Below are 20,264 nucleotides of genomic sequence, written 5' to 3' on the forward strand. Positions count from 1 at the left end.
TCACAAGAGCAGTATATTACAGAGCTGCCTGAAAGCTGCAATCTCTATGGATCATTTACTTTCTCTTTTCATCAGTCCTTTTCAATATACTGTTAGTTGCATTAAACCTTGGAAATATGTTGAAAACCAGTAATACAATTCCATGTATCACTGTGCCAAGGTAAACCTATACTGGAAAGGTTGTGGGAGGATTTACTAAGTACACATATAGGGCTGGTATTGGCTAATATAAAACAATTAAATACAGTCAATGAATGATTTGACAGCTAATTTATTGTAAACAGTTATTAATTTATTGTAAACCATTTCTCTTTTTTATGGGACAAAATTCCTTTTCATATATAATGTAGAGACCTAGAAACAGCTTGACAACCTTGTAATTCTTTGCTGTTGTTGAATGATTTTTTTTGAGTTTGGTATTGCTGTTTTGGGATTTTTGTAAAAATACAGTAATTTTAATGAAGTACACAGTGAAACTAACATACTGAGCTCACTCTTTAATAGCAATAGAAATTCAGGCCGATTAAATGCAAAATAATATCATTTTAAACAAGCAGCAATACAACAAAGATTTTTTTGAAGTGGTCTTAATTTAAAGACCATCTTTGAACATTATGGTTTATTGTCACAGAAACTAAACATACAAGTCACTAGAACCAGGCAAGTATTTGTCTGTTCAGAGTAATTACACTGTACAGAAATTTCCTTATTAATGAAAAATATTTTATAACATTTATAATTATTTGATAACATTTATAAGTCTTTATTTTAAAACATTTTATTAACATTGTATAACATTTAAAATGGATTGTACTCAATACATTTGTTAGTTGCCTGTAGGGGTTTTTTTAACAATAACTCTTACTTTTAACTGGAATACATTGGATTAATGAATTTTTTTAAGACACATTTCTCACTTGATAAAAAAAACCAAAAATACAAAAAACCCCAAACATTTAAAACCAAATGTTCATGCAGAAAAGATTATTTTTGCTCCTTGAGATAAATCAAAGGAGTATCTTCAGAGGAGCTGGTAACTATCTGAAGCAATCTACCCAGAATTCAACATTAATTTACAAATCTTCACTGAGATAATTGAAATATTTTACATTTTAATATGAACTTATATCAATAACCAGAGAAATGGTAAAATAAAAAGAACTGGTAAAAAAAAAAACAGCTAAACTGAAGCTAGCTCTAACTACGGTAGTGTTGAATTGCAGTAGTTAAATATTAAATGATTGCAGAATTCACAGGACATTTTATGTTAACTTGTACAGCCCACCCTTGGGCAAAACTGCTGGGATAAGAGTAATAGCTAACAATAGCAATAACAAAATTGGAAGCAATAGCTAACAACTAACAATAGCTAGTAAGGTAGAAAAGTGACCATAAATTTTCTATGGAAATAAAGTCTGGGAAGGTATTCACCTCAAACTGATCAAGAGGATGACCATAATGAAGTAAATAAAGCGGTGCCAAATTAATTATTAAGTCAGCTTTCAAAAGAGAAATCAGCTTGAAAAGAAGTGTAAAAGTAGGATGAAAATTTGTAATAGCAGGAATTAATAATGCAGTGCAAAGAGCAGTGGCCAACACCAGGTTTTGACATGCCAGAGGTGATCTCACTGGTGCCACAACCACTGCAGAGACCAGAGAGAGCACCAGTCCCCTTGGGTGCTGGCAGCAGCCTGCAGCCAACAGCTGGGCTGGCAGTTTGGGGTGCTGGAAGGAGGGGAATGCTGGAGGAGCCATTTCTTCCCCATAAGGGGTTTGTACTCCATATATCCCTATGCACATGTTTCTCTGGATAGGGAGGCACTGAAACTTTTGGAGTTACTTATAGAAAGATGTTTAGAAATTTTTACCTGCTTATTAATGATTTTTAAAATTTTGAATAAACTGTAGTATTGATCCGTCATACCTACTTCACATATTGTCAGTCAATGACATGTCATTAATAAAGCAGTAAACTGCTTCAATATTGTAAATGCAGCAGGTTTTTCCTTTGACAATCTACATGTGGTTAGGATCACACATTCTAGAAGAGACTCAAAGACATGAAAAACTGTACTCACGTTGTATGATCAGTTAATGGGCAGTGTTGCTCTTCCTCAGGGTAGAGATTTGCTCCTCTTCCAAGTTGCCACTTGAATGTCTTTGTGATAAGTATGGAATAATTTCCTGACATCTGTTCCAAGGCTGGTTGATGCCATCCACACAGGTCTTTATCTTCAAAGTCACAGACTTCCATAACTTTAGAGATCAACAGTGATTACTCATGTTTATATAAAAATTGAAAATCATTAACTCATGTTACAACACAAAAAGCAACATGGAAATAAAAGGGATTCAATTTACAGTATCTGTGAATACTGACACATTACTAACATGCAAAATTTTTTCTTTTGAGATAAAACATGAATTTTATATTTTATCCTCTATAAGACAGATTCCAATTTTGGGAATATACCAATTCCTTTGCTCTTCAGTATCTACCTTCATGTGAGTTCTGACCAGCTTTCAGGTAATTCTAATAATCTGTCATGTAAATGCTGCATCAAGAAAACATGGTTTGTTGGTAGAATGTGCCTGATGCTTCCTTCCTTGAAGGCTAAAAATGGTAGACTAAAGAGAGAGTGAGTTTTGATTCATAGGTTGTATATCCTCACTAAGGAAAGAAACTGCAGCCAGTGTGATCTCATGGGCTGCCCATATGAAGATTTGTGACGTTTCCTGAGAATGATGAGTTGCATTACATGCTTATTCCTCTTTTTAACATGCTCTGTAAACATGCTTATTCCTCTTTTTAACATGCTCTGTAAACATTATACTTCAAGTGCCTCTGAGAAAGATAACACCTTCCTGGGATCATATTTCTGTTTCAGGCCAGAAATTTTTAAGTCCTAGTCCAGCATTGTCATTTAAGTCATAAATTCCCATCTTAGTGATGGGAGACCTCAGATAGAGCAAATATGTAAAGGTGTATCCTCCACAGTATTTATCTTGCTTAGAAGAAAAAGATGTTTTGTAAGATAATGTTTTGAGGGGAGAAATATTCAGAGGACTCTGCATTTATGTTTCAGGGCAAGATTTCAAAGGTTGGTGTTTTTTCACACTATAGGAAACTACTGTAGGAAATAGACATAGGGAGGGAATGATACTTATTCTGCCTGAGCCCTCAGCCCTGAGAGAGGTGATTGAATTCCCTTCAGAATGTGTAATGAATTCAGAGTTTTATTTTCAGTGACAATAGTTTTGCTTACAAAGGCTGATGAGGTCACTGTCTCTAGATGTCTGTCCCCCTCATTAACTGGCTTTGGTACTTTCAAGTACTGTTCTTTGACGCAAAAGGAAGTAATTAACAGCTTCTAAAATGCTACAGTGAGAACTGCTGCAACTCAGAAGCAATCAGCAATTGTTTTAGATCTTTATAGGAATCATGTGTGGACTTTTCCCATTGTCCCCCTTACAGTGTTCCATTAGACTATCAGAGCTTTACAGGCTGGAACTCACTTTGGTGTGGAGTAGGCTGAATTTCACAATTATTCCTGATGCTGAATCAATTTTTGTATAAAAAAATGCCAAAAACCAACCAACCAACCAACCCACCAACCAACCAACCCACCAACCAACCAACCAACCCACCAACCAACCAACCAACATCCACACTCATTGAAGTAGTTAAGATGTAGATACTGTTTGGATGTGGATACTCCCAGATGTCCACCCCAAAGATGAAACTCTAAGGTTTTCTCTCTTCCAGTCTGGACTGTTTAGCATTTTCAGAAAATGTGCTCACTTAAAATTGTCATGTATGGCTACCAATCATTAGGGAACTGAGGATTCCTTCCCCTACTACATTTCAGTAGCAACTTGAATTGAAATGTTGAGTCTGAATCAGATGGCAGAAAGGGCATTATAACAGACATATCAAGAATAAAATGTTACTATGTTCCCGGGGAAAATCACATTAAAATAACATCTAAGTGCTAATACCAAATTGTGTAGGTAAGATAGAGCTGCTAAAGCAATGTATTTAAGACCCACAAACTAGTAAGTTTGCAAAGACCATGATTTGATCCACTCACCACAAGCTGATTCATCAGACTTATCAGAGCAGTCAGGTCTGAAATCACACTTCTTGATCATCTGGATGCAGTGGCCAGAGGCTCGACAGACAAACTCCTTCTCGGTGCAGTTGTTCATGGGGAGCGTGGCAGGAACTGAAGTTCCTGAAGTAGTTGTAGAAATGGTGGGCAAGTCTCCTTTGAAAAAGGAGCCAAAAGGATGTTGAGCACCTGGACTAAGGCATTCCATCTTCATAATAATTTCTCCCTTTGCCACTACTCCCCTTTTCCAGGATATGACTTTACTGGAATCCTGCCTGGACAGCTGAGTGACTGAAATGCTGTTCAGCAGGAGCTGAATTGGAGCTTTCCTCAGTGGAAAGCCCTGTTTTTGTCACATCATTCATATAATCTTTGACACTTGCAGGATTTACACCTCTTGCCAGTCTTTCAAATTTGGATTAACCCGGTGAGTAATTTCAAAAACCTGATGCCGACACTCACACAGCAATCACAGAAACTGATTTTCCCTCTGCTCCAAGGCTAGCAGATTATTTAGATGATAATAGCGTTCTTCAATATGTTGATTACTACAAGGGACTGTGGAAATTACTATGTAACCTTCTTACCTTGTAAATTAATCGCTGAAAAAAATTATTTTCTCATTAGAGAAATTATTCTGAGGTCATCACCTTGTTCCACCACCTCCTTTTATATTTCATTCAAACTCATTACCACTTCTTTCAAATCAATTGTCTTTTTTTGTCCTCCTGTTCTTTACTATGCACCTTTCTTCAAGCTTACTCTCTTTTCTTGAAAACCTTTGCTATTCTTGTCCATAAAAGGAATTTCCATTATAAAACCCCTTTTTAAAATTTAATAATTTATGAAATTATTAGCTGTAGTGCACAATGCACCTGAGTTAATTAAAAGATACATGTGAAGACTTTTCATATTAAATGTTTCTGGGATAGGGAGGATATTTTTAAATTTTTTTTTATCCCTGACAGCTGGAGCACTAATACTGATAATAAATTACCCATTTCTATTTTTTAGGGTAGAAAGCAAATCTATGAAATTAAGTAAATTATTTTCCAGTCAAATGAATGATACTCTCAAAATGTCCTAAAACTCAAACAAAAGACTTAGGGGAAGGAATGTTTTGAAGTAAAAATTGTATGAATTGATAAATTTATCTACAACTCAGATCAATAGCAAGGACCTTTTGGGCCAGAAAGTTTTAAATACAAATGCCTCATTTAAGGATCTGCTCCTGATACACTGAAATGGAAGAAGAAATTTTGAATAACCACAGCCTTCACAACACCTGAAAAGAAAGGAGGATCTGATACTTCTATTTTGAAACAATTTTTTCTATACTTTATTGAATACCATTTTGTCCAGAGCAAGCATCACTGAATAGCCTTTGGTCAGGGCATTCAAATGATGTGCTGAAGCTGTACAAGATTCAAAAGATTCAACATCTTTCATGTTACTTATGAGAGACTTTACCACTGAGCTGTCAAGCCCATCTCTCTCTGTAAGTATTTGGTGACTTAAAGTGGACCTAGAGCAATTGGGCAGTGCTTGATTCTAGTGTACAGGGACAGGGGAACCCTGCTTTTTCAACCTTATCCTTCTGGTGTTAAATATGGTGGAATTTGCCATAGCTGTTGTCTATTTTGCAGGCTATTGCCACAGTCTCTTTGACTGGTTCTTTTGCTGTTGGAATATTTTTTATGGCATAGAGGAGATAAAATAAGGACCATAGATTATCTCAAAAATTGCTCTCAATTTTAAAAATATACAGAAAAAAACCCATTATTCTTGTCCATCATTATACTTCAGTATTTTCAATTTATCTTTCCACACACAATGAGGATTTTTTTTCTTAGTTATGAACTTTGAAACTCTGACCCTCATTGTTTTCCAATTTCTTGTTTAGTTTAAAAGTTTTCTTCATACCTAATTTGAAATTATTTATAGATTTTCTGATTAGTTATTTTAAGACTTTATTCCCTGAATATAAGGCATGATCCATTAACTGAGTATTTACAAAAAGCCTTCACATCCAAAATGTTACAATAACTGCTTTACCCTGTATAAATATGGTAAAACACTAGATAATTATCTGCAAAAGAAATATCATACACATTTGATATTCCTCATAGAACTAATTATATCTATAAAACATTTTTGGAGTAGCAGAACAAAATGGTTCTACACTAGGGTGTTTTAAAGTGCTAGGATTCTAATATTCAGACTGTTTTAAATTGTTTGCTGCTCTACAGCCCTGTCGTGATTTTAGAGCTACTGGCACACCACATATAACCCTGCACTGTCTGCTGCAGCTGACAGTAGCTGCCTTGAAATCTATTCTGTGGTGAGCTCCACATCCTGAGTCTGGTGTCTGGAAGTACATGTATTTTGGGATATAATATTTTACAATTTTGTAGCGATTGTTCTACCCTTGGTAACAATGACTTTTGACAACAGGTTGGTCTATCACCTGAACTATTTGTGTGCTGTCACATGAGACCAATTGGCACAGTACATACATTAAGAATTATTAGGGGGAGGTGGAAAGCTGTATCAAACTGAATTGGCAGAATGAAAGTTCAGTTCCTTTACACAGCTAAGTTTCTTCTACCTTCTAGCACTTAAGATCTAAAAGTGTATGGAAGCTGCACACTTCACATTAAGGATCTCTTTTGGACCTTACATGCACAGCAGAACCTATTTTGTCCTGATGCCCAGATTTGAGAGTCTGAGGAGCTGAGAAACAAGTCTGGATTTCCTGACTCACATCTTAACCTGGTTTTTGCTTTTCTAGTATCAATATTGACAAATGATAGCAATGAATCAGCTCACAGCTTGGAGATGTGCATTTCAACTCTTACCATTGTAAAGAGTACAGCCCAAAAAAGACACATCATCAAGTCCAATGTCTCCGGTGAAACCATCTCCTACGATACCTTTCACCAAAATCTAGGAAAACAAGAATAACAAAAGCTTTTTTCAGTGTATAGTAGACTTCCACTTCTCATTAAATATTTCCTATTAATTGATAGAGGAGTAATTTGCCATGTTTCTCACTAAAAATGAGATTAAATATATTCTGGAGAATATAGTATATTTAATGACAATTTACAAAAGCGATTAATTATTATCAGCTTTCTCTGGTGGTCTTATTAATCACAGTGAACCATAACAGAATAGTTGGCTTCACAATGGTGTATATTCACTGAAACATCATTGTGATATAAAATGATTGCAAGACATTATCGTAAGTGGCATATTATGATTACCTCCTTTGGTACTTATTGCAATAACATTAATCATGCTTAAATGTAGCACCATTCATGTAAAAAAAATATAGACTCATACAAATTTCATTATGATGAAAACAATTAGGCAGGTAAGAAATGAGCTATGCAACCTTTTAAAGAAAAATATTCTACTGTTTCATTAGACTTGTCAATGCTGTATTTGCTTCATTATTTTCTACTGCCAGGGAATTGGAGAAGTTGGTGTTTGTGAAATACTCTCTGGAAGACTAAATAAATCCTCTGTCTGTTGCTGAGTGATAAATATCTATCAGGTGATTGGTGAAAGATTTGATAAGAGTATTCTTAGTTTAACTAAATAATAAACCCCTATTTATTAAAATATTAAAGTCTTAAAAAAACATACTTTGGAAAAAATGTTTTTGCTGATCCAACAGAGTTCAAAAACTGTTATTTCTTTATCATTGTTTTAAATCCTTTCTTTACATGCTACACACAAATTCAGTTTCAGAAATGCTGTATAAAATTTATAATGTATTTTTTTTTTCAGTTTTTTCTTCGCTTAAGTAAAAAATCCCTACGCATTAATGAAGGATAAACAGTGGCAAAAATATGACTGTTCTGCTTCAGAGTACTGTTAGTTCTACTATTATTGTTGTAATTTATTTATAAAGAAAGGGTATATTGAACAAGAGCCATTTTTCATATGATATATACAGAGACCTTTTAAATATTACACTTGAAATTTATTATCCTGCAACAGGAGGGAAAAATACTTAAATGATGCAAGGAATGGCCTTAATCCCATAAAAGTAAAAGAATAATATCAGCCTAAATATGTTAACACTGACAAATTTGTTTCTGCTGTTTTGAAGTGGCATGTGAATTGTAGATTTATTACTGATGCTGACGTCACCAGAGTAAATAAAAATGATTACACTTCATTTATATATTATGTTCATTAAAAAAAATTAATGAGTATGCTAAAAGAAGACAGGTAAATGTCCCCTGCTATGGATATGCTCCAGATGGGCCATTTTAGCACAAAATATATTTCATGTGAATGACAACAATAAATGACAGCATTGGTTTTTTATTGCTCTCACAGCAATATGGCATTCTTATTTTTCCCTCAGGATATCCACAAATTTTCTTTACAATATTACCCCAGGCTTTTGGGTATTTTAGATTAAAATGGGGACAATGCTACAGTACTGGCACCAATAGCAATCAAATGGTTATGAATGGGAAACAGGACAAACAAAAATATATACTATTTGGAAAAGCCACACAAGGAAATTTATTATTCCAAAATGGCAAATCTCATACCATGGTCATGTTGACTGGCAAACACACAGTAGTTTAAATATAATTTTCAATTTGTTTTCAAAGTATGAATGATTATCTACCTGCAATTAATTACTTATTAATTAGCTCAAATTTAGAAAAAGAAGCAGTGAGTTAATTTAATTACACAGCTACTACTAAGATAAACCAAAATATCCTCTCAACTACACTAATTTTCCATGGGATTGGATTGTGCACTTGTGGATGTCACTTTGGGATGTGCAAGGAGCTACAGTCTCCAAATCTGCCTGTGCCCATGTCCCCAGTCCTGAAAGACACATGAGCTGAGAACATCCTTATATAACATCTTCCACCCATATTTCCTTTAAGAAAGCTGCATCTTAAGCAGGAATATGTTTTTAAAAGGATTAAAAATATTCAAAGTTAGAAGTGAGAGAACACAGTTCTCTAGGAGGAATTGAATTCAAAATACCCTTATGCTGATTATCATTATGACTGTGTTGTTTAAAATCTCCCCACCCACATTATTTTTTTTTACATTTATCTAAGCACCTGGGGAGTCTGATACTTTGAAATACAGCATGAAGTCATTAGCAACACAGAAAATGTAATAGTGGCATAGGTATACACTTAAAACTGAAAATAAGACCAATTTCTGAGTTTAGAGCCTCAATAAATAGTCTCTTTGCAGCTGTGGTTAAACTTTGACCACTTTAATAAATTTGGCAGATGTAATTCTGCAAACTTCATAAGGTATTAGAAAGCCACCTCTAGGAAATTCATCTGCTGTGAAACTCATTTCACATCACATTTGTTATTTCAATGAGAATAAATAGTTCCCAATTTCATGTTTTCAGAAGTCTGAGATCAAGACTCAATGAAATCTATAAAGGTATCAAAAGGTACTTGACATAAAGAAAAGAGGGGAAAAAACCCAATTCCATGAAATCAAACTGCATCAGAATGACACTCTGTATACATAAAAAGAATGATCCCTTAAGATTTTGAACAAAATAGGCTTTTGAAGAGTGAAGGGATGTCATGACAAGTCTTAACAGAGGAATTACAATGGATAATATTGTTCTGTACAAATGCTCAGTTTTTACAGTGATGCTCCTTTCTGTCAATAGCCACAATTCCCACTGAAGGTTTCCAAAGTAAAATCTTAATTTCTATACAAGCATAGTTTAAGATAGAATGGAAATCAATTCAAAAACTGTGGCGTATTCAAAATTCTGAAAGTTTCCAAATGTCTAGAAAATAGTGATATTAGTTCTAATGTATTCAACTTGTAATTCAGACAAACAGTAACTCAGGTTTGTCACAGGAGGTGTCAACAGGGTTATTTAGTGGTTATTATTTCTAGTTACAGCATAGTAATTTAAATAAGGTTTCTACGATAATTTCTGGCAGGAAGGCATTTGATTTGGTTTGAATAGGAAAGAACAGCCACACAAATAACTGACAAAACACTTTTCCATAAAAAAATTTGTTGTAACTTACTAAAAGCAAAGTCCTACACATTTCACTGCATATCTCTGAAGTAAATTGCCCCTATGTTTTAATGCTAGGAATAAATAAAGAAAATTGTATCATAATTTTTCAACAAAAAGCAATAAATTCCTTATGAGGTGATGGAACTTTTGTAATTACAGACAAAAGACAAGACAGAGAACAAAGCTTCAAATCTTCCTTTTTGTTAAAATATTTTTATCCCATGATTATGTCACAAGTCATGTCATAAGTCTTCACTTTAGAATAATTTTGTCAAGAACACATGAACATATTCCTATAATAATTTCTCAAGAATTACATTAAAAGGGAAGCTATATCCAAGAAAATACAATTCTTTCATAAAAGGTTTTATTCAAAAAAAGAGAAATTTAGATTTGATTTTGAATTTTTGAGTAGGTGTTAATTCATGTCAAATAAGATATTGACTGCTTTGATGAGTCAAAACATGGTGATTTATTCCTCCTGGGCTCTGTTTCTCTGCTTCTTCAGCTGCCATCAAAGGAGTAGGCACTGTAGACTTGAGATTATTCCCACAGCCTCTCATTTAGGTGTCCACTCGTTGCATTCTGTTTAAGTGGCACTGACCTGCTCCTCTGTACCTTCTGCAAAACAGTTTGTCTTGGGAAAAAAAAAAAAAAAAAAGGGATGCCTGGGTTGTCACAGTCTGTCCCAGCTTTCCCTCTCTTGTGGGGAATGATTTAGGCAATCAGAGCTGTTATGTGCTGCATGGAACCTTTCTAACCCCAAAAGCAACCACAAGTGGAGACCTGCCATCAGCTTCTGGAAAGATTATCAACACTGGGTCACCAAATCATTTAAATCATACCCACTGAAAAGCTCAAGATCACACTGCCCTTCTTCAAAGCTCATCAGCCCCTTTCTTTCATGACCATTGAAAATGCTTTAGAAATTAATGTCTCAAGACTTCAAAAGTTGAAATAAAGTCCTTTCACTAAGGTGTCCAAATGAATTGTTACCAATATTCTTAAGGTTACACACATCAAATATGAAAAATCTTGTGTCAAATATTTGATGTTTTACAGTGCTTGGTTTTACAAGATACTGAAAAACACTAGTTCTAGTTCAGTAAAGCACTTTATCACACTTCACCATAAGCTTGTGAACCCTCATGCTGATTTATGATGTTTTTCACAGCGTTTCTCTAAAGTGCAGGGATGAATCACATTTCTATCCTGTTTTAGACTATTCAGTAATATTGGTGGGATTAATAACTACATATTCTGGGAGTCTTTACTTTCCTGTATTAAGGTCACAAAACTTCATTCAAGAGGAAAGATCCTGTTGTCACTCTGTAATATTAGCACTGGAAGAACTATTGCAGGAGTACTATATTGTCAGTGCCTAAAAATTTCTGAGATTCTAGTTTTATAAAACAACATATTTAGCATGCCCATTTGAGAAACATCTATATAGCAATTATAATTATGAAACTATATTTAAACCACCTAAATTCCTGGTTAGTTTTGACTTATCTACAAGGATATGCACAGTCTGCTTTCTTTTCTCCCAAACACAGTTTTCCTCAGATTTTATATGTAAATAAGAAAAACAAACAAACAAAAAAGCCCAGTATTCTGGCAGTTACTATATCAAATACCTGGGACATATGGTCCTGAAAGAAGTGTCCCACATTGACCAGGATGACTTGTTATGACCTGAGTATTTCTGTCCCTCCTTTTTGTATAGTAGAGCATATCAAAATATAAAGGGCTGCAGAAAGACATCTTCACATCTCTGTCTAAGGAAGTCTGCATTGGGCTGAATAGATAGACTTTATCTGATCTATGCAGTGCCCACTGCTAAGGCAACTCTTCCATGCTGAGATAAGGAGCATCCTGAGAGGAGGCACTCACTGCTTTCTTTTCAATGCTTGTGAATACACTTGTGGTAATAAACAGTCAATTATCTGTTCAGCAGCAAATGCTAATGAGCAAAGGGATCACTATTAGACCTTCTGCCTAATGATGTGGACCTTTCCTCACCCAAAGGATTTTTCCTGACTTAGTTATATAGAGTTGCTGCTCCTACATCCATGCATATGGCCTTAACCTCCCGAAGTAAGGAAACCACAACATAGAGATATCACCAGGACATGTGGGTTGGCATGAAATCCTGTCTTCATTACAGTTAATGAGAGTTTTGACATATACTTCAGTGGGAGGAGATTTCTACATTGTTTCTTAATTCTGCTATAAGCATACTCAATAAACACAAAGATTGCAAAAAATATTTTTAAAACTCTCTGCTTGGTATAAGGCATAGCTCTATGGAAGGAAATTTAATTAAACCTTCAAAAAAGTACAGCTTTCCTCTGATCTTCCTGTTATATTTTCAAAGATATTGATATTCCTGTTATATTTTCTAGATCCAGTTAAGCCATGAGATAAAAGTCACTAACATTTTCCTTCTCCTTGAAAAGTCATCCAAGTCTTATTTTACTGTTGAGCAGTTGCTGATAAGTAAGATAGTATTACCAATAGGAATCGTGAAACAGTACTCTTAATTTTTAGGGAAACAAAACTCCTGTCTTACATGATGCCCCTTGAATGCAAATGGCCCAACACAGCCTCTCAGTGGGCTGTGGGTTCTGAAAGATAGTGAAAACTTTTCATTATTTCAGGTTTTCCATATTTAAAACATGGGCAGAACTTGACAGTTCAGTAGAGAACAGAAAGGCTATTTTTACTTTATGTGATTTCCTTTGAGCAGCCTGCATGTAAATAGGGACAAAAAAGGTAAAATGCACTCACCACGTCCCCCTTCTTTTCTCCCCTCTCAAGAAAAATTGCAAGGGAATGACAGACATGAAATTAAGAATATAATTTTCACTGGAAAAGGCATTATTAAAGGTAGATTAGAAATTCTTATTCCTTGTTCCCTATGTGCACATGTTGTGACTTGATGGCATCATGACAAATTTTCCACAGCATATCAATAAAAAAATAGCACAAAGAATAAATTATTTCTATTTTTGGAGGGGATTATCTCTTTAGTATACTGATAACACTGAACAAAAGGCCACTATCTTTCCCTAAGAACTGAACTAAGCCCACAAAATTTTCTCTGAAGGTTTATACAATGTATTTTCCTGATTCCTCCTGTGATTTCCTTGTTTCCATAGTTTGCTATGCTCAGAAATCCATTTATCAAAAATGGCAAAACTATTGTTTAGGAATGACTTTTTTAAAAACTCACACTACTTAGTTTTCAAACGCACAGCATTGTACCACACACATTTTCAGCATGAAAATTTTCTGTATTTTACTTCATACTGTAGGTATTGAATAGTCTTCACTATTAACACAAAGCTCACCACCAACCACAAAGTCTTAAATTTGTTTTTCACCCCTCCCCACAAGTGCCTTGGTTCCCATGTTGTCCACTCCACGTGTACATTGTTTCTGACCTAGATTGTGGACTAGTTAGGAAACCTGAGCATGAGCTGCCCAAACTAGAGCCTATACAAGCTCTGCCTGAAGTAGGAACATGAGATTAACATGAGATAGGTCATCTTTTGTTCCTGGCCCTCTACAGCCCCTTGAGGCTGGTTGTGAGGATGGGGCATGGTGGAGAGCTGAGGACCTACGAGTGCAAGAATTAGAGCTGCTATACAAAAAGACATTGTCACTTGAACAGGACACACTTGGACTAATCCACATGATTTGATGTGGTAGAGGAACCTCTGGCACAGTTCAGCCACCCTGAAACTGTCTCTGCACATCACACCTGCCAGGACACATTCTAAAAAGGCATGAGTGTTAATATAGGTAAGACAGCAACTTTTTGGGGTTTGGGTATGTAATTGTTTTTGGTTGGCTGGTTGGTTTTTTTTTTTTTTTTCTGTTTTTGTTTAAATAACTCACAGAATTGTGTAGGCTTTGCCCTGGGCTTCATACAAAAAGTGTGGCCAGCCAGCTAAGAGAGGTGATTCTGCCACTCTGCGCCACCCTGGTGAGCCCTCACCTGCAGTACTGCATCCAGCTCTGGATTCCCCAGCATAAGAGCACACGGACCTGTAAGACTAGGTCTAGGGGAGGGCCACAACAACTGCTCAGAGCACTGGAACACCTCTGCTATGAAGACAGGATGAAAGATTTGAATTTAGAGAAAGGAAGAATATGTGGAGACCTTATGGCAGCATTTCAATACTTAAAGCTGGCTCATAAGAAAGATGGAGAGAGACTTTTTTCCAAGACTTATACTGGCTGGACAAGGGGCAATGATTTTAAATTGAAAAAGAAGAGATTTAGATTGGACATGAAGAAAGAAATTTTTTACAATGATGGTGAGAAGTGTGCTGATCAGGTTGGAGGAAAATTTAAGAAACCTTTTATCTGGTGCAAGATGTCTCTTCCTATTCCCATGTATTTGGATATTTAAAGGCCCATATTAGCCAATTAATAAAAACTTGCTCCAGAGCCAGCTACATACAAAACTGTGTGGGTCTGCCTGAAACTACAGGCTGTACAATGTCACAATGAAAACGAAATGAGAATAATTGCTGTAAACAGACCAGAAACCAACAGAACAATGTAAATGTAAAAACCACAAAGTATTGTGCAGTATGCAAAGAGGTAACAGGGATGAAAGAAGCCAACATACAGATCAGAAACAAAGAAGAATAGTCAGAAAAAAACCTACTGAGATGCAGCAAATGTGTCTAGATATCCATTTATTTGAAGTATTATTGGAGGAGTAAGGTGAAACAAAAGCAAATGGTAACATTTAAAGGACAGGGGGGAAAAAAAAGAAAAAAAAAAAAGAATTCCTGAATACTAATCTCAGCAGTTTATTAGGGGAAGTTCAAAGGAGAAGAGTAGGAGAAGGAAGATGAGGAGTGATAAATCGAAAATTGAAACTGAAGCTGTTTTTTGAGTGGAAATCCATGCTCTCTAAATCTTTGTGTGGAAATTACTAGCAGGGAATGGATCAAAAGCAATAACATAAAAATGATCACAAGTAGGTATTAGACACATAATAAATGTCTTAGAGAAGTCCTTGATAAGTTCAGAGCTGCTTCAACACCAGATTTAAATGAAAAACATGTATCTGAGCAACTAAACATTAACAAACTCCTACTGGTATGTCAAAGCACGCTGAAATGAGGCCCTGAAGAAGGAAGCAGATAGACAATCAAATCAAGGCAGAAGGCTAGCAACACTTGACAATAACAAACCTGCTTCAATAAGGGTGAAAGTGACTGCAGAAAGTCTGAAATCACAGCTAGAATATCAAAAAGACTGAGCCTCCAAGGCACCAAAAGCTCTGTGCAGCAGAGTGCAGGAGCACAGATGTGCAGGGGCAAGGCTGGCTGTGCACAGCTCAGGGTGTATGTCTCCATGGACGGCATCACCCCCAGCAATGCCACGTCCTGGCACACAGTGGTTCCACCCAGATTCTCAGTGCATGGCAGGTGGGAGGTGGTAGCCTCATTATTGTGCTCCTAGCCCTTAACAGACTTTGCTTCTAATAATTTTCCAAGTTACTTATTGACTTTATTTGTAGTTTCTGGTATACAAAACATCCACCAGCAAGGAGCTGTACAACAGACCATCCTAAAATACTATTTCCTTTTGCTTGGATAGGGTAACATAATGATTTCATAGAATACCTCTCTTACCTCTATTCAGAAAAATCACTAATGAACTTTCTTTATGAAGCTTTTTTAACACTGTGGATTAGATGTTTCTCTGCTAAATCTCAAGCAACCCTCTTTCTGAAAGGAACACAGTTTACCCAAGTGCTCTAGAAAGGGTCAAATATTTCCAATTTTTTTTCCCCACTTGAATGTTCCAAAAATAAAGGTAAATACACAATTACTTTGATTTGTTTTCTTTCTTCCTGTGCTTTCCACACTAGGAAATAATACTTCTCCTTGGGACAATAAAGAGAAATGCACACTCTTCCAGAGAAGTTGAGGGCAAAGAAGTTTGGTTAAGTTTGATTAGCTACACGCTCTGGAATTCACCAGTATAAGTCCAGAACTTTAACCTGATGCTTATCAATTAATGACTAGAGAAGACTGAAAAATTCACTCAAGTCTACAAAACTATCAATGTTACAAACCTATTAAAATATTCCCTCTGAGGGGCTGTAAAATGGGATACAAGATCTAAATTTTGTAATTTCCATAGTTCTAATGCTTGTTATGTAGGAAATGAAATTGTAATTATTCTTACATAAAAGATATTACAGCTAACAAAGAAGACTAGTGAGTCATTATCTTGTCTTAAATTGGTAAAAAGAGTATTTAGTTTACTATAAGTCCCCCTGTACTATTCATTTATGAAAAATATTATCACCTCCAGAAACGCATGAAAGAAAAACACTACATTCTGAAACTTCAAAAATTGCCACAGAGGACACTTTTTGTTTGAAACAGAACCCCAAACCACTATAAATATAGTTTTTAAACTGGAATTATACCAAAATTTCCATTTACCTTTAGAATTCTTAGTTTTTCATTACAGAAATGGCTGGTGGGGTGAAGGTGTTGATCAATCCTCCCTTTCCTCAGAAAAGTAATTGCAAGAAACAGCAAGAATTGCAGGAATAACTGAAGAGTGTTTTTTGTGATGCCATTTCACTTATTACAGAGCAGATCATCAGAACCCCCAAAGAACAGCTGCTATCTCATCCCACTGAGGGGTGAAAAGGAAGATTTGAGGGTGAAAAAGCAGAACAGCTTACGTGACTGTACCCTTACCACCTTAGTATCTCATGTACAACTTTCAGCACTTCCTATCTCTCTTGACAAGATGAATGACAAGAGCCTGGATGTAAAAGATGTATGCTCACTAAATGAGTATTTGATATGAAACTAATAGGTCAAAGTCAAAACAAAAAACATAATACAAGTACCTGTATATTCAAAAAAAATAGCACAAAAGATAAAAATAACAGTTGGAGAAAGAATATTGTTTAATATTTGTGTTCACAGAACATAGTGCTGTTCTATATTCATAGAAAATGTATCATTCTAACTTTCAATCAATATTCCATTACTTTCTAAGCTAATACCTAATTGATAAAAGATTAAAATTACTATAGAGGATTTTTTTGTTTACTTTTCTTAACGAGTTGTAAAATAGGAAATTGTCAAATGCATTTGAAATCTATTTAATTGCAACGTTATTTCGTTATTTTGCATTATTTATTTTCTTCTGATTTTGGTCCTTATTTTTCACACTTAAATCGAGAACATTTTAAATTTGAAGGGACAAGTAAAGTTTTATATATGATACTCAGAATACTTAAATTTTTAATATTGAAACCAAATATAGCTGTAATAGTTAACCATGGACTTAAACATTGTACTTGCATTTTTAAATGTCATAAGAGCCAATGAAGAAAATTCAAAACTGACCTTTATGCAATCATCATAAAATGATTATAGACTCCCTAATGTACTACTTACACTTTGCAGTATCAAAGATCTATAACCATCTTTGTTTACAGAGATAAATGTATAATCTGCATGAGAAAAAAGGGAATAACTGTATTGGGGCAAAGATAATGATTCTTTTTTTAATAATATATTTTGCAATACTGTGAAGTTGCCCTAGGTCTCTAAGGGCAGACACGATAGGTGTGTGATTTCTATCATGACAAAAAGGAGACAACAGTGCCCAAAAGGATTGAGATATAGAATTTGGTCATTTTTCACATATCATCATTTCCTTTTCTGTATCATCAGACATATGAATAAATAGAGCAAGCTAAAGAGTAACATTTTTTTAAAATGTTAAAATAGAACCTTTGCACCTTCTTCTGAGCAAAAACTATTTCAGATATGATTATTCCAAAGAAGATAACAGCAAACACTATTCATCATCAATATGAGTAGGTTACCATAGACAGAATTTTGTTTTACTACCATTTGAGGCATTTATCTAAAGAAAAGACATGTAAGTAAATTTCTCAGGATCAAAATAAATGCAGAACAAGTAACGAGACAAGGACACTCGACAGTGGGGTTTTTTCATGTTGAAACAAGTATTCTGCAGAATTAAAGGGAATAGTTTATAAGAAATCATTTTTAACTTGAATTTTTCCAATTGAAAGAATTGTATAATTTCTTGCAGATAACATAATTTGTAGAGAAAGAGAAACTCTAGATCAATAAAGCTGCAAAATTTTTTATAAGCATGTGTATTTGGGACTATTTTTAACACTTGTCTGTAGTAGTATTTGACAGAGATGCTTAATTTTATCTCAGAAAACTGCATTCCTTTTGTTTAAATAGTTTAGTGCTGCATTTACCTTTCCTCCTCCAGCTACTCCCATTGTTCTCAATGATGACACATTTAACACTTTGGTATGAAACATCTGATGGAATAGCAACAAATTTCACCATGGTTTAATGGCAGCCAGAACAAAGCTTTCTTGACAAAATTAAGATTCTGAGGCTTTTTTTGGGAGTGAGTGTGAGCCAAGGGAGTCTGCTGCTGCCTTTGGGTTTCTGCCAGAGCATTCAATTAAAGGGTCTAGATTTTCATACCTACAGAGTTCAAAACTTTCAAAAGAGAATCTGACTTTCAATAGGTTCTCAAATGCCTTTTTTTGCTGCTTTTAATCTTTGGCTGACAATTCCTTCTTTTTCTAGAAGCTGGTGTATAGGCACAATTGTATATATACTCCCAAATCTGGCTTCTCATGCTTAGCAAATAAACTGAAAATGGGCATTGGAGGGATTTATTATTTATAGTGACTATGTCTCTGATTGGGATCAACAAATGACCTATTTACATAGGGAGGAAAGAGGAAGAGGACACAACTGAGATGTATGGTTATCTCACACATTAGAAGAGAAAAAGCAAAATGGAGATCTGACTGACAAAGACTTGGACTATCTTTGGTCCTAGAGTCTAACATTTTCTATTCACTAGGAATCTCTGAAAATCCTGTAAGAGCTGATAAGATGCTCTGGTTAGAGACAGAGAAGATTATGGTATTTTGACCAGAAAATTATTTAAAAGTTCTGTCTTTATTTAGACTAGTTAGTTTTTAGACTTTCATGAAAAAAAAAAAAAAAATCCATTCTCAAGCGAATCTAAACACTTCATTTGAAGCATTGAGGTGACCTACAAGACCTTAAGCATGTGGTGTGAGAGCAGTGAAACCCTAAGTGTATGGAGTGTTGGGAACACAGTGAGTAAATATAGAAGGTACAGCTTTAATACTGTTACACAGCCTGGACACAGCCTAAAACCAACTGAGAGGTTGTTCTACTGCACACCTCAGTAGAAATACTTCAAATATAGTGAATTTAAACACTGTACACTTCAAGTTTGGAAAGAGAAAGAAAGATTGGAAAGTAATCAGCACTTGGCAACATAGTAGAACATGTTCAAAACTTCTGAGTTTTGAAGTGTTGTAGGTTGTGACTCAGCAAACTCCATTATAGGATACACAATACACAATAATGAACATCAGATCTTGATCTCTGTCTTCAGAACAATCAAACTTACACCTCACACCCCTCAAAAATGATATGAGAAACCAAAATAGATCGAAATAATATAAGATCTTTGAAATTCCAAAATAGTATAAGATCTGTGAAAGTACAACAGAAAACCCTACAACACTAACAGGTGGAAAACATTTCTCTTACTCAATAGACCTTCCTAACTCTTAGGAGGTCAAATACAGGACACAAGGGTTTATAGCTCTTCAGATAAACCACTGAACATGGAAGAGGAAGGGGAAGGGGAAGGGGAAGGAGCTTTGATAGCATTATGTTTAAACGCCTTAATATTTTTACAGAAGGCCTTGACAGAAAATAAACATTGTCCTTCCATGTGCCTCTTTGCATCCACAGTATTATTAATGCCTTTTCCACCAAAGAGGATAGAATTTCTCTTTACTTAAAAATAGTGTTTTGGGAAAAAATAATGAACAATCTAAAGAAAAAAATGCACTATATCAGGTTTAATAGGAAGGTGGAAGATGTTTCTTAGTATAATATGGTGTGGGGGAAAGGAGAATGGTAATTTTAGGAGCAGCTGACAATCAAGTGAACCAATGTCTCCCCTAATAACCCTGCACAATATCCCAACTGTAA

General features: G+C 35.1%; 1 protein-coding gene across 1 annotated transcript in view; it reads right to left on the reverse strand.

Annotated features, from left to right (window-relative positions):
• MALRD1 (MAM and LDL receptor class A domain containing 1) overlaps positions 1–20,264 on the reverse strand; it is a 235,075-nt gene that overhangs the window by 152,754 nt on the left and 62,057 nt on the right. The window contains exons 18-20 of the mRNA XM_059869616.1: positions 6,965–7,058; positions 4,092–4,265; positions 2,079–2,256 (exon numbers count right to left, since the gene is read on the reverse strand). Coding sequence (XP_059725599.1) covers positions 2,079–2,256; positions 4,092–4,265; positions 6,965–7,058 — 446 coding nt within the window. The remainder of the gene's footprint in view (positions 1–2,078; positions 2,257–4,091; positions 4,266–6,964; positions 7,059–20,264) is intronic.

Source organism: Haemorhous mexicanus, chromosome 1 (assembly GCF_027477595.1).
Source record: "Haemorhous mexicanus isolate bHaeMex1 chromosome 1, bHaeMex1.pri, whole genome shotgun sequence".
Lineage (NCBI taxonomy): Eukaryota > Metazoa > Chordata > Aves > Passeriformes > Fringillidae > Haemorhous > Haemorhous mexicanus.